General features: G+C 45.0%; 1 protein-coding gene across 1 annotated transcript in view; it reads right to left on the minus strand.

Annotated features, from left to right (window-relative positions):
• The window catches only part of LOC136169482 (membrane cofactor protein-like), a 39,270-nt gene extending 36,267 nt beyond the window's left edge, over positions 1 to 3,003 (minus strand). The window contains exon 1 of the mRNA XM_065937251.1: positions 2,841 to 3,003. Coding sequence (XP_065793323.1) covers positions 2,841 to 2,883 — 43 coding nt within the window. The 5' untranslated portion in view covers positions 2,884 to 3,003. The remainder of the gene's footprint in view (positions 1 to 2,840) is intronic.
• Positions 3,004 to 15,077: the final 12,074 nt, after the last annotated feature.

Genomic DNA, 15,077 nt, shown 5'->3' on the forward strand with positions numbered 1-15,077 from the left:
TTGAGCTATATATTCTCATTTTACAATAGGGGAAAAAAATGGACTAGAAATGTTGTACAATTCCATCCTAGATAAAAATGTATAATGTCATTCAGAGTTTCCTGGAACCAAGAAAGAAATCAAGTTAATAGCATGCCCATAATTAAGTTATATAAGTGTTATTTGTTTTATGTATTTGCTTTGCTTTATGTATCTGAATAATTTCTTCTCTTATTCAGAATATTGGATTCTTTATTCCTGTGAGGATTTTCAAAGTAAACATATCTTGACTAATATTTTTTTTCCAGATGGTTTACAGTACAATTATATTGGCCTGCAATGCTATACTTTTACAAGAAGCATTATATAGTATGCCATTATAGAATATGGTAGATTGCATTCAGAAAATCCCCAAATTTTCAATTTTCCAGATGAGTTTAAAGAAGATGAAACAGTCTCTATACATATCAAGAGAACTGTTCACCTTCTGTATACTTGCAAAAGTTTGGCAAGCACTCTCCACCTGCTTACAAAACTTAAAAATAACTCTCATACTCAAGCACAAACCCAGATCCATGCCCAGATGGTAACTTCAGGGTAATTATGGTCTCTGATCAAAGTGGGACCTCAATGAAACCTGACCATCCTGCCCCTCACTGTCCACAAAAACTACTTTTTAAAAGGAATATCAAAATAAGTTTCACTGAAACTTAAGTCCATGTTTGTATAAATTAACATTCTAAAAGGCTGATATAATGCTTGTAAGCAAGAACATCTAAATCCCACAACACTGCACATTTTTTTAAAATCAAACTTGAAAAAAGTGCCACATAAAGAAGATTCTAGTTGGTGGGGAAGATGAAGCTGGATTGCAGACACACCATCAATTGTAAAGGAAAGGTACTGAATGCCAAGCCATATCTTGTCTTCAGAAATCATCAGTTGGGCTGTCTGAACACCTCTGCTGTGATGGTCTGCCTGCTGTGTGCATGACTATAGGAATGGCGGGCTCCTGGTCTGGATGACTGCCAGGCTCTGCTCTGTGCTGAGGCTGCTAGTCACTGTGTGTAGGTCTGGATCCTAGTGTGACTGGCTGCAAGGTCAGGGGAAGCCCAGTCCTGGAGCCAGCCCTTTGATAGGTAGGACCAGGTCACAAAGTGGCTGGATGTGGAGACACATGCATGTGCGCACATGTGTGTGTGTGTGTGTGTGTGTGTGTGTGTGTTTTGGGGGGGGGATAGAACCTGGTCTCAGGGTGGCAGCTGCAGGGTCCGGGGCCCCAGAAGTGCTGGTGGCTGGGGTCACAGCATAGGTGGGTTTCATAGCTGGTTCTGACCAGTTGATGGGTAGGGTCAGATCCCGACATGGCTGGCTGAGGGGCGCAAGGCATCTTGGAGGTTGTGTCAGCTTGCTGGTGGGCTGGGGCCCTGTGGGTCTTGGCATTAGTGCTGGTAAGCAGCACCAGGCTCAAGGTGGGCAGGACCAGGTCCCAGGGACCCTGCTTTCAGGGACAGGGTCCTGGAGTTGGTGTTAACACAGAGTAGATTGGCTGAGGTTCAGGGCTCTTGGGGCTGGTGTCCATCTTTTCATGGATTAGGCCAGGTCAGGGATCCATGCTGACCTCCTGGCAGACAAGACCCTGTTCTACACCTGGTTTTGGGGTGCCAGGGATCCAAGGGTTAATGTGGGCCCACTCTTGGGAACGGCTGTGTCTACAGCCTTCTGGTGGGCAAGACTGGGTCTTGGGGTGGCTGGGGGCTCTGGGTTACCTATGACAGTCAGTTTGATGATACGTGCATGCATGCTAGGCCGCTTCAGTCATGTCCAACTCTTTGCGACGCTATGAGCTGTAGCCTGCCAGGCTCCTCTGTCCGTGGGATTCTCCAGGCAAGAGTATTGGAGTGGGTTGCCATGCCGTTCTCCAGGAGAGCTTCCCCACTCAGTGACAGACTGGCGTCTCCTGTATGGCAGGCAGGTTCTTTACCACTGAGCCACCTGGAGAGTCCAGCGCTGCCTCTGGAAACCAAGGCAAGTGAGCACTTTTCACCCTCCACTGCCTCTGTCAGGGTTATATGCCTAGTGGCCACCTTATCACTTCTTATGCCTCTGTGCTCACTGGTGCCTTGTGTCAATGGTGTGAGCACCCGGGGCACAAGGATGGTGACTTCTCATGCTGCCTCCTGGATTCTGAGCCACAGCCTCCACCACCAGGCGGGGCTGGGAACGTGGGGGTGTAGGCGGAGTACACAGCGACTTCTCCCACCTGACCGTTATGTACACCACACGAGCTTCCCAACTGGGCACCGCCGGGTGGCCACTTCTACAAAATCACACTAGAGAACACCCTGCACGGCCTCCCCCAGCCCAGCGGGATAGCAATACTCCACTCCCGTTATAAACCTGCCCAGAGTACAGAGAGCAGACCGCCCCGCCCACCCTCTCCCACCCCTCCGCACACACATAGGCACAGAACCAGCCTACCAATATTCCCCAGGCACCTGAGAACTCAAAAGCAAGCCATCACCACCACCAACAGGCCAGCAGACCCGTCCGCAAGTGGCTCAGTCCCAGAAACCCTGCAAGCTTTTGCTAGTGACCCAGTTTGCCCCTTGGTAAGTCCGGCTGCGCGCATCACCCCGCGCCGCTGAGAGCGCACCAACAAGCAAGAAGTCTCTTCCAGCGCTATGTGGCCCCCTCTGGTCACGCTTTCTACCCCAACTCCTTATGACCCCGGGGTGGACCCAGCCCCACGACTCTCCCGAGGGACAAAAAGCAGATCTCCTCCCACCCTCGGCTCCAGTCGGCCGGTCTCGCGAGCCGCTCCGGTTCCCCACCAGCGCGCACACTCTGCGGGCTCCTACCGGAGACTGTGGGCAGCAGGAGCACGAGGACCACCAAAAGCATCCCTACGAGGCGCCAGAAAAAGGGGGCTCTCGGGACGACCAGGAGGGGGCTTGCGCGATGCGAAAGCCGCTGTCACTTTCGGGGAGACCGGTGGGAAAGCTGAGCCCAGCCGGGCGGAGCTCTGAGCTCGGTTGCCAGACGCAACAATCCCCAGACTCACAAGGTGTCCGGGGCAGTAACGCGGAGGGCGTGGCTGGGCCTGCCGGGGGCGGGGTGAGGGTCTAGCGGGGCCAATGGGCGGGCTGCAAGGCGGGGCCTCGGCGCTGGGGGCGGCCCCCGAGCCTGGAGGGGCGGCCCCTGCGCTGGAGGGGCGGTCCCTACACTGGAGGGGCGGTCCCTGCGCCTGGGGCGGTCGCTGCGCCTTGGGGGTCGGTCTCTGCACCCGGAGGGGCGGTCCCTGCGCCTGGGCGGCGGTCCCCGAGCCTGGAGGGGCGGCCTCTGCGCTGAAGGGGCGGTCCGTGTGCCCGGAGGGGCGGTCCCTACACTGGAGGGACGGTCCGTGTGCCTGGAGGGGCGGTCCGTGAGCCTGGAGTGGGGGGCGTGGCGCTGGAGGGGAGGTCCGTGTGCCCGGAGGGGCGGTCCGTGAGCCTGGAGTGGGGGGCGCGGCGCTGCAGAGGGTTCCCCGGGGGCTCGCAGACATCGGTGCGCCTCAGCCGACACATGGGGTGTCTCTGGTTCCTCTGCCTGCAGACCTGAAGGAGAGCCGCGGCGACTCAGCGGAATACCTGGCTCACCGCCTCTTGGTGAATAGACTGTTATCATCCTACACAGGGAGGGTGGAAAGGAATCAAGGGCTGGCACGGTCATCATTGTCCCTTTTCTGGAAGTCTGGATTAAAGAATCAAGTGCATCGACCCGAGGATAAAAACCTAAGCCCAGGCAGTGGGTCATGGTCGGCCAGACACCCCTCAGGACTGCAGTCTGGACCTGGGGCATTCCAGACGGTCCGGACACCTGGGTCCTTTGTTCAGTCTTTGGCATTAGTTAGGGATTAAAAGACGCTTACTCCTTGGAAGGAAAGTTATGACCAACCTAGATAGCATATTAAAAGGCAGAGACAAAAAAAAAAAAAAAAAAAAAGCAGAGACATTGCTTTGCCAACAAAGGTCCGTCTAGTCAAGGCTATGGTTTTTCGAGTGGTCATGTATGGATGTGAGAGTTGGACTGTGAAGAAAGCTGAGCGCCAAAGAATTGATGCTTTTTGAACTGTGGTGTTTGAGAAGATTCTTGAGAGTCCCTTGGACTGCAAGGAGATCCAACCAGTCCATCCTAAAGGAAATCAGTCCTGAGTGTTCACTGGAAGGACTGATGCTGAAGCTGAAACTCCAATGCGAAGAGCTGACTCATTGGAAAAGACCCTGATGCTGGGAGGGATTAGGGGCAGGAGGAGAAGGGGGCGACAGAGGATGAGATGGCTGAATGGCATCACCGACTCGATGGGCATGAGTTTGGGTAAACCCTGGGAGTTGGTGATGGACAGGGAGGCCTGGCGTGCTGCGATTCATGGGGTTGCAAAGAGTCGGGCAGGACTGAGCAACTGAACTGAACTGAGGGATATTTCAGGAAACTATTATAGTTGTGGTTGAGCATCTACTACTGAAACCTCTCGTGGCCTGATAGATTTCAGAATCAGAAAAGATTTGCCCATTGCTCTCCCAATTGCTAGGATCAGTCAGTCTCTCACATATTTCCGAGAGAGTGCCCCGGGAAGGTAAATTATTAAATAACATGGGCCGCTAGCATAATGGGTTTCAACTCTCAGGAACCCTTGTCATTGAACGACTAAATGTTTTATTAAAGATGAAATACACTTTTATTGAAAAGGTGAGGACAAGGATGCATTAAGTGCAAAATTCTTGGAAGCAATGAATGTCATTAGAGTTGGGAGGGGTAGAAATTGGTTAGGTGAAGTGGCAAGAGGGAGGACTTTTCTGTTGAAACAATCTTGCAAACAATGCTGCAAAATCAAGAGTGAGCACAATTTATTTGTAAAGTTATAAGTAAACCTGTATGCTTAGTAGACGAAAGACAAAAGTAACATGACTGGCAGCTAAGAGCAAACAAAAGGAGTTGACATTTTCTTCTTCTTAGTTGAGAAAAACTAAAAAGGGTAACCAGTGTGAGTAAGCATATTAGGAGACCAGTACTCTCAAATTTTTATATTTAACATAACATTTTATATGCCACAAGTTTTTAAATGGACATGACTTCTTAACAATTTAGCAGTCCCATTTAGAGTATACCCCAAAGAATCATCTGTGAGCAAAGCTTCATAGTTTTGGGGGGAACATATAAGCCCTTTGTACTTAGCAGAAGTCTTAAGGATTCTATGATAGGTAATTTAAAGGGTGGAATTCTGTGCAGCAACTTAAAAAATATAAATGTGGGAAACTATGATATGTTTTAAGTGGACAAAACAGACTCCAAACCACTTCATAACTTTTTGTCATTCCTTCTATTAAAACAAAAGTAGTACTTGATACACATAAACAGATTAGCTGGAAATATTCCAAAATTAAGTAATAGTTGATAGGATTATAGATATTTCATTTTCCTTGTGCTTTTCGGCTTTCTATATTGACCCTATGTTACCAGGCAAAGAAAAAAAATTACATGCAACCTGCATTTCAAATGTTACTTTGTTCATAGGATGGCTGCGACAGAGCCTGTATCACACAGAGTAAAGGCATAAGAGGATGGCGAGGAAATGAAAATTCTCCTTGTAAAAGTCAAATGTATCAGCTGGAATTACAATACTTTATAAACATTTAAGCAATTTTATATCTGAAATATGCTAAAGATATTCTGGGATACACAAACCATGGAACTTCTTCTTCCTCTCAGACCAACATGATTTTTTGAATTCTTGGAAGAGCATATAAAATCCAAAGTGTGGGTGTGATGTATAAAAGAAATACTTTAGTGTCTTGGGTCATAAAATCCAAATATGCCATCCATGATAATACAATTAAAGGAGTTATAATTAAGACAATGAAAGGAAACACAGTGAGAGAGAACTGAAATTTCTTTTAATTCTTGCATTTGTGAAAGAGTGATGTAACAGAAATAATCTGTGGTTTATTTGTTGGCAATTATTTGTGAAAAGAGAATACATTTAATTATATTTCAATAAAACTGAGAAAAAGTTTCCTGTGTACTTTTAGGTCTGTGAGTAAGTTGTGTGTGTTTCCTCATCAGATTTTTAAAAGGTAGGAAAGAGATAAAGCTACTTTTTGGTTTCCTAGTTTCAGCTGGTATATCAGATTTAAAGGTTGGGCTTTACTGAAATGTTCTTATGATCTCTAAAATTTCTACACCTGGGATTCATGAAATTATTCTAAATTAAAGACTTTCACATGGATTTCTTTAGCTTATTTTGATTTGACAAAAAGGAGGTTCCATTTGCAAGGTTTTGAACCTTATTCTCTATTTTTCGGTACAAGTTCCATGGAGCAGAGATAGTTTTCTTGCTGTATCTCCAAAACTGAGACAGTTCCAGACCTATATTAGGTGCATAACAAATACCCATTAAATACTGAATAAAGTAAATGAGTGTTGCTGTCAGATGCATTTAACATGTCTCTGCTATTCCTCTCCCGTGTGAATTTACCAAATCTTGGGAAAGTTATGAGAGATTTTAACAATGTTAGGTCCTGGGAACAAAGCAGGATTTGCCTCTGAAAAGAATGACCTACAAGTGTCTGCACAGAAAACTTTCCTAAATCAGGCAGACAAGCTGAGCTGTGAAGTGGATCTGTTCACTGTCTAACCCTTAGCCTTGAGATCATTTTAGTGACAGAGTTCCAAGGTGGGGGAGGGGTATTGACTATGAACTTTCTAAGGTCCCGAGAGGAATAAAACTTGAGAGTCAGGCTTTGAGTGAAGTAGGGGCTTAAACACTAGTGGTTCCTCCAACTTCGCCTAAATATTTTGTGAAAGTGCCAATGAGAAAATGAGGAGAGAACGGAGAGTGTAGGCTTTGAGCTCTGTAGCAGCTCTCCTGCAAACTTTAGGAATGATAGTAGGGTAGAGAGAGGTGTCTGGGGATGTCACTAAATGAAGAGTTGCAGCGACTTCCCTGGAGGTCCCGTGGTTAAGACTCTGTGCTTCCACTTCAGGGGGCATGGGTTCGATCCCTGGCCAGGGAACTAAGTAGGCTCTTGTTATGCCACAAAGTGCAACCAAAGAATAAAAATAAATGAACTGGGGGACTTGGTTAAATGAAACAAAGTTAGATGATCCTTTGCCTCCTCAATGGGCATATTTACATTCTGCTTTTCAGAAGTGGGCACAGCAGCATGAAGGGGCCTGTGAATGCTCTCAGAAGGGGCTTGCCCCTCTCTACAGGTTAGGTATTTGTGAAAACCTGAAAGAGAATGACTTAATGGAGGATAGTTAAGCTGCCTTTCTGATGTTGGTCCTGGGAGCCCCGCCACCTCCTCTTGCACCTGGCAGGCGCCTGCCAGACCTCAGGAGAATTACTGCGGAGCCACACCCAACACAGGGATCCGGAACCCAGCCAGGCACAGAGAGGAGGGCATTTCTCAGAAGGACCACCATCTCACTTTGTTTCCTCTTGGCTTTTGGAAGCTTCACACAGTAAATGTTACAAACCATATTCCAGAAGTAGGTTTGCAAAGATAGTATCTCCTATTCCTCTCTCTTTATAATGGTGGAGACAGTACATTTAAACATGGTAGACTTAAACTGACTTACATCTCAGGCTTCGCCATACAAAAAGCAAATGAAACAAAATTAGAACGCTGTCACTAGGAATAGCTTCCAGACCAATTGTTGCAGTCCTGCTTTTCAGATGAAAAATGTGAGGCCAGAGGTGAACAGAGTTGCTCAACACTACAGGTAAAGTTAGGCGATATAGTATTTTATCCATAGTTAATACATACAGTATTTTCATAGGTAACTGAAGTTTAAAAAGAATCATGGATCTCTTGCAATTACATTTTTTTCCCTTAAGAAAGTGGAAAACTGATACACTATATATATTACTTTAGTCCGTCTATAGGGAATATAGTATAAATCTATAAAATAATAATAACTTTAAGAATAATAACTCTATAAAAATAATAGCTATTTAAGAAAGGTGTTTGTGTATAAAGAAACATATAAAGAAAGATTACAAGAAAATTAAAGTATTGATAATGGCTATCATTGAGTAATATAAGTACATGTGACTGATACGTGTTACATATTGTCTTCCTGCATTTTCTAAGTTCTCCTTGATGACTCCCTTCTTTATTATAAACATTTGAAAATAAGAAAGATGACAAACATGTAAATAGAAATCCTAGGTGAAATCTTTCTTTTAAGTAATTGAGATTGCTTATAAATCCCAAGTGTAGTTCCTCCTGACCAGATAATGTTTGCTTTCGGCACAATAGAAGAGGGTGAAGGGGTGACCAGAATCCAGACTAAGAGGAGGGAGCTTCGTTGCATGCTGGGAGGGCTCCAGCATCTTCAAGGGTACATGTTAGCATCTCTGTGAAGTCACTTCTTACATTTTATAACTCTCAGATCTTACTCTGGTGGCATGAATTGGCTCCTTTTCAATCAACATTTTAATATAAGGTATTCTCCAGCTTTATATTACTTTGTCAAGGAAGGACCTTGAAATAACAGATTTTTATTTAGATGAGAGTGTGATCGTCCTATGAATTACTCAAAATTTTTATGCTGATAAATCACGATGCAAGGACGACACATACATTATCAATATAAGTTCAGAAGAAGTGTCTACTTCCTCCCTGCGGAGGTTCCTATGTTGAGTGCAAGAAAAAGTATGGCTTAAATCTAGGCACCGGGTAGATAAGAGAGGGAGTATTGAGTGACTTGACCTTTTCTTATTGTTTCTTTTGTCAAAGGAAAGAGGTTTCAGAGTTAAGCAACTAAATAAACAGCCTGATTCCAGAACACGTTCTGATGGCTCCAGCGTGAGGCTGCGTCTGGAGTCTGCTTCTTCACCTGTGTTGCGCTCCCTGCCCCTGCACCTGTCCAGGTGCACAGATGTTAGACTCTGTACGACTCTGACCCAATCCTTATCCACCGCATGTTGCTGCAAATGATTAACTTTGCTACTTTGGAACATTGCGAACAAAGAAACTATTTTAAAAGAAAAGGTTGAGACAAATTCATTGAGGACCTCCTACTGTTTTATTTGAAAGGTGCTCAGTAGTCAACGTGCACAATTTGAAATGTTGTAAAGTATGTTTTCCAAAGATTGGGGAATAATTGTAATTTTGATAAATTCATTCTCAAATATTTACACTTCTCATTTGATTATGTAAATTAAAAAAGTGAGCCTTACACAAATGTTAATTTAGCATGGGAGAGAAAACATATAAGCACAATCTATGGTAAATTAAAATGACTACTCAACATTAGAAGAATGAAAGAGAAATTGAAAGAATGCAATTAAAAGACGTGATTGTCAAATATTATGGGGTGTGTTCATATACAATTTTGAGTAAAAGGTGAAATGGTTGTCATTTGGTAAAAATTTTTTAAAAGATTTCAGTATTATATGGTCAGTCTAATCTCAAGATACAAACTTGGAAATGTAAAATAATATGCAAAGAAGCTGAAGAATGCTACCCCTGGAAGGAGGCCATTACAGATAATTTTTATATTTTTCTGTATTTTCTGTGTGTTCAATAATAAGCACATATTACTCAAGGAAAATGGTTTATTTTTCTAAAAATTGTTTAAAAATAAGTACAAACTGGTATGGAGAGGAAATGCTATGAGTTCCAAAGAAAGATATCACTTTGGAATTGTTTGGGAGAGCTTCATGGGTGAGTGAATTCTGAGCTATATTAATGCAACCTAGATAGAAAGGTGAAATGTGTTTTAGGCAGGTAACCTGGCAGGAATAAGGCCAAGTCAAATGATATTTTGAGCATTCTTATGGAATATATTTTTAAAAATAACTTGTAAAGACAACTTATGTTTTCATAGTCTGGAATTAGTCTGTTTGTATTTGGAGGTAGCACAGACGGCTATGAATCATTTTGTACAACTTTTCTACCCTGGTACCCTAATAGTAAAGGAAAGGAATGCATTGCCCAAGAGATTTGGAGGCAACACTTAAAGCATTCCTGAAATCACAATATTCTCTGTTATATTCATTATAAACTATCCTGCCTCATTTGCCTTCTGCTCCCTTACATATGTACTTGTGAAATACAGAAATAACTCTATTTCCCCTTCAAACTATTGGAATAACACTAGAAAAAGGATTCTCATAGGAAGCCTTGTCATTTTTATCTTAAGCCTTTATATCCTATTGCTATATCAGCTGAGCATCCTCAAAACATGCACAGACCCACTGAGAAAGATCACAGGATGATCTTTAATGCTTCAAAAAATGAATTACTAATTCTAACTTCTTAAAAAGTAATGTAGATTTTGTAGATATTAGTAGAAAACATGTTCCTCCAGGGGCATGGGGACACAGAAGCAAGTTGAGGCTTTCCCAGATAATACAGACAGGGCTTTGCAAATTTATTTCTGTTTAGGAGAAAATAGGATATAATCTGTATTATTTTTGCTGTTAAGAAAAAGTTGAATTGCCTATATATTAGCCCTAAATGCCTTTCTCATATCTTTACCTTCTCCTGTATCTACTTCTATTAATATTAATACAAGCTTCTGTTGAAAATAAGATTTCTGACATGGTGTAACTATGAAATGCCAGGTTTAGACTAGTTCACACTGATATCTGAAGAAGTAGTTCAGGAAGATAGGAAATTTACTAAAAATTGTGGTGTTTCAAACTCTGTTTTCTGTGCTATGCTCAGTCATGCCTGACCCTTTGCGACCCCATGGACTGTGGCCCGCCAGGCTCCTCTGTCCATGGGATTCTCCAGGCAAGAATACTGGAGTGGGTTGCCATTTCCTGACCTACCTGCAGGACTTTGATTTCACACCAGTGGTTCTCCTTAAGCGGTGGCATCTCAACCACCTGGGAAGCCTTTCGAGGTCCAGTTCCTGCCAGTCTCCCCCCAGCTGGCTGCCCTGCCCGGTGGGGTGGGGTGAGGCGGGTGAAGCCTCTGATGGGAAAACTTCCCTGGGAATGGGGGGGCACCTCCCACAGTAGCCGCAGGGCTGTTTGGGGCTGTTGACTGGAGAATTCAGGTTCTGGTTCCCAGGATGTGGGAACAGTTAAGACCCTGGATTGCTTTATTCACCTCTCTGCTGAGGTAGCTACCACAGACCTATAGGCACAACAGCTTTGGTTCAGCTGTAACAAACCGAACAACTTCTGATTCACCTACTGTGTCCTGGCTCCAAGCTAGATATTGCCAATAAAACAAGTAACTCATGAATTCTGCTAGCAGGTTGCTGTGATTCCAGTCCCCAAATGAGAAAGTGCCAGAAGACAGAGTTGAACATAAAAGCATAAAAAACAGTGACTTGGGACATCTTTTCCGTAAAAGTAGTTTCTGGAGTTCTCATGAATGCTTCATTTTTAACAGTGCTTAAGACTGAGTCATGAAAAGCAAAATGCATGCCCCAAGTAACTAACATGACCCTCATTTAGGTTTATCTTGCTTTATTCATTTGCCAACAAAGGTCCGTCTGGTCAAGGCTATGGTTTTTCCAGTGGTCATGTATGGATGTGAGAGTTGGACTGTGAAGGAAGCTGAGCACCGAAAAATTGATGCTTTTGAAGTGTGGTGTTGGAGAAGACTCTTGGGAGTCCCTTGGACTGCAAGGAGATCCAACCAGTCCATCCTAAAGGAGATCAGTCCTGGATGTTCACTGGAAGGACTGATGCTGAAGCTGAAACTCCAATACTTTGGCCACCTGATGCGAAGAGCTGACTCATTGGAAAAGACCCTGATGCTGGGAGGGATTGGGGGCAGGAGGAGAAGGGGACGACAGAGGATGAGATGGCTGGGTGGCATCACCGACTCGATGGGCATGAATTTGAGTAAACTCCGGGAGTTGGTGATGGACAGGGAGGCCTGGCATGCTGCGATTCATGGAGTCGTAAAGAGTTGGACATGACTGAGCGACTGAACTGAACTGAACTGATTTCATCTGCAGGCTGGCACCTCTTTACCTAAAGTCAGCATTACAAGTGATTTTTCCTAATAAATTGCTAAGCAAAATGTTTCTTTTGGAGATATCTTGAGTCCGGTTTTCCAAGCGATGATTTCTACCTGGCTAGAAAATTCTTTGTCAGGCATTACCTGAGTTTTGCCACACATTTCCTGGAAGCGTATCAGTGGACAGTGCGTTGGGCTGAAGGCACCCCCCTGCCTCACGCCGGTTGCACTGGCAAAGAATTTCCAGCTGCGGAACTAAGGGCCGGTCAACCTCAATAAACACGAGAGAAGTCGAATGTTTGACCAACCTAGAGTAAAAGGACTGTGTTAAATCTCAGACCTGGTAAGTCTTCATGTAAGATGTTGGCAACGCCGCGTTTTGAGAAGCTGGTGTAGAGTTTTATGGGAGTGCCTAGCAGACTGGTGTGTCTACATTCGGGGGCAGTTTGAGAGTTTTCCTTGAACGCAAGGAACGCTCTGCTTTGGGTCTGTCCTAACGTGCTTCCACCCACCTTCCCACCACAATCACCGCTAGGGTAGTGGTTTTCAGCTCCCACCCCTAGAATTCCGGCTTGCAAGTTGCGCAGGTTACGCCGCTGTGCAGTCAGGGGCGGGAGCCCCTCTGTCTTAGCTTTTCTGTGGCTGCTTTCACAAAGTGCAGCAAACCTGGTGTTTGCCGCAGGGGCTCCGGGCGGCTCTAACAAACACTCCAGGCAAGGCAGCCTGTAAAGAGCAGATTTCTTTCTCACAGTTTGGAATCTGGGAAGACCAGGATCGAGGCCCTGGCGGAGCTGGTGTCTGGGGAGAGCCAGCTTCCTGGTTTGCAGACAGTGCCCCCTAGCGGTAACTTCCTGGGGCAGCGGGGTGAGCAAATTTTACTGGGTCTTTTTTCATAAGGACACTAACCCCGAGTCAAGAGTCCTCCATCCTCATGACCTAATCACTTCCCAGTGGCCCTCACTGGCTAATCCTGACACCTCTGGAGTAGTATTTTAACAGTAATTTCGATGTGATGCAAACATTCACACGACTGCTGTTTAAAACAACGCATCTGTGTTCTTTGAGTTCTGGAGGTCGGAGTGTGAGATCAGGTTACAGGCAGAGCCACAGTCCCCCCAGGATGTACTGGTAGGAAATCTGTTTCCTCGCCTTTTTCAGCTTGCAGAGCTGCGTGCTTTGGCTTGCGGCCTCCTCCTGCGTCCTCCAAGCCAGCACCCTGGCATGCTGTCTGTGTGGTCTCACTGTCTTTCTGCTGTACTCAGGTCTCCCTCTGCATTCTTATTGTGAGGATTAAACATGGTTACATTTAGGGCACCACCTTGGGGGGATAATCTCCACATCCAAGATCTTTTCTTCAAAGACCTTTTTAGTTATAAGAAAACATTCCCAGTTTGCAGGCATTAGGACTCAGATACCTCTAGAGACTGTTAGACATCCTTCACAAATAGTGTATGGAACACAAGGAAATACAGAACCCCAGCAATCTCAAAAATGACAGAATGATCTCTGTTTCCAAGGCAAAGCATTCAATATCACAGTAATCCAAGTCTATGCCCCAATCAGTAATGCTGAAGAAGCTGAAGTTGAGCAGTTTTATGAAGACCTACAAGACCTTCTAGAATTAACACCCCCAAAATGATGTCCTTTTAAATATAGGGGGCTGGAATGCAAAAGTAGGAAGTCAAGAAACACCTGGAGTAACAGGCAAATTTGGCCTTGGAGTACAGAATGAAGCAGGGGAAAGGCTAAAAGAATACTGCCAAGAGAAGGCACTGGTCATAACAAACACCCTCTTCCAACAGCACAAGAGAAGACTCTACACATGGACATCACCAGATGGTCAACACCAAAATCAGATTGATTATATTCTTTGCAGCCAAAGATGGGGAAGCTCTGTACACTCAGCAAAAGCAAGACCGGGAGCTGACTGTGGCTCAGATCATGAACTCCTTATTGCCAACTGCTGCTGCTGCTAAGTCGCTTCAGTCGTGTCCAATAATGTGCGACCCCATAGATGGCAGCCCACTAGGCTCCCCCGTCCCTGGGATTCTCCAGGCGAGATCACTGGAGTGGGCTGCCATTTCCTTCTCCAATGCATGAAAGTGAAAAGTGAAAGTGAAGTCGCTCAGCCGTGTCCAACTCTTAGCAACCCCAAGGACTGCAGCCTACCAGGCTCCTCTGTCCATGGGATTTTCCAGGCAAGAGTACTGGAGTGGGGGGCCATTACCTTCTCCACCTTATTGCCAAATTCAGACTTAAATTGAAGAAAGTAGGGAAAACCACTAGGCCATTCAGGTATGACCTAAATCAAATCGCTAAGGATTATACAGTGGAAGTGAGAAATAGATTTAAGGGACTAGATCAGATAGACAGAGTGCCTGATGAACTACAGACGGAGGTTCGTGACATTATACAGGAGACAGGGAGCAAGACCGTCCCAAGAAAAAGAAAATGGCTGTCTGAGGAGGCCTTACAAATAGCTGTGAAAAGAAGAGAAGCAAAAAGCAAAGGAGAAAAGGAAAGATATACACATTTGAATGCGGAGTTACAAAGAATAGCAAGGAGAGATAAGAAAGCCTTCCTCGGTGAGGGTGGGATGTTTCGAAAGAACAGCATATATATTATCTATGGTGAAACAGATCACCAGCCCAGGTGGGATGCATGAGTCAAGTGCTCGGGCCTGGTGCACTGGGAAGACCCAGAGGAGTCGGGTGGAGAGGGAGGTGGGGGGGGCGGATCGGGATGGGGAATACGTGTAACTCTATGGCTGATTCATATCAATGTATGACAAAACCCACTGGGGGGGAAAAAAAAAAGAAAAAGAAAGCCTTCCTCATGATCAGTGCAAAGAAATAGAGGAAAACAGTAGAATGGGAAAGACTAGAGACCTCTTCAGAAAAATTAGAGATACCAAGGGAACATTTCATGCAAGGATGGGCTCAATAAAGGACAGAAATGGTATGGACCTAACAGGAGAAGATATTCAGAAGAGGTGGCAAGAATACACAGAAGAACTGTACAAAAAAGATCTTCACAATGGTGTGATCACTCACCTAGAGCCAGACATCCTGGAATGTGAAGTCAAGTGGGCCTTAGGAAGCATCACTAAGAACCAAGCTAGTGGAG

This window comes from Muntiacus reevesi, chromosome 5 (assembly GCF_963930625.1).
Source record: "Muntiacus reevesi chromosome 5, mMunRee1.1, whole genome shotgun sequence".
Classification (NCBI taxonomy): Eukaryota; Metazoa; Chordata; class Mammalia; order Artiodactyla; family Cervidae; genus Muntiacus; species Muntiacus reevesi.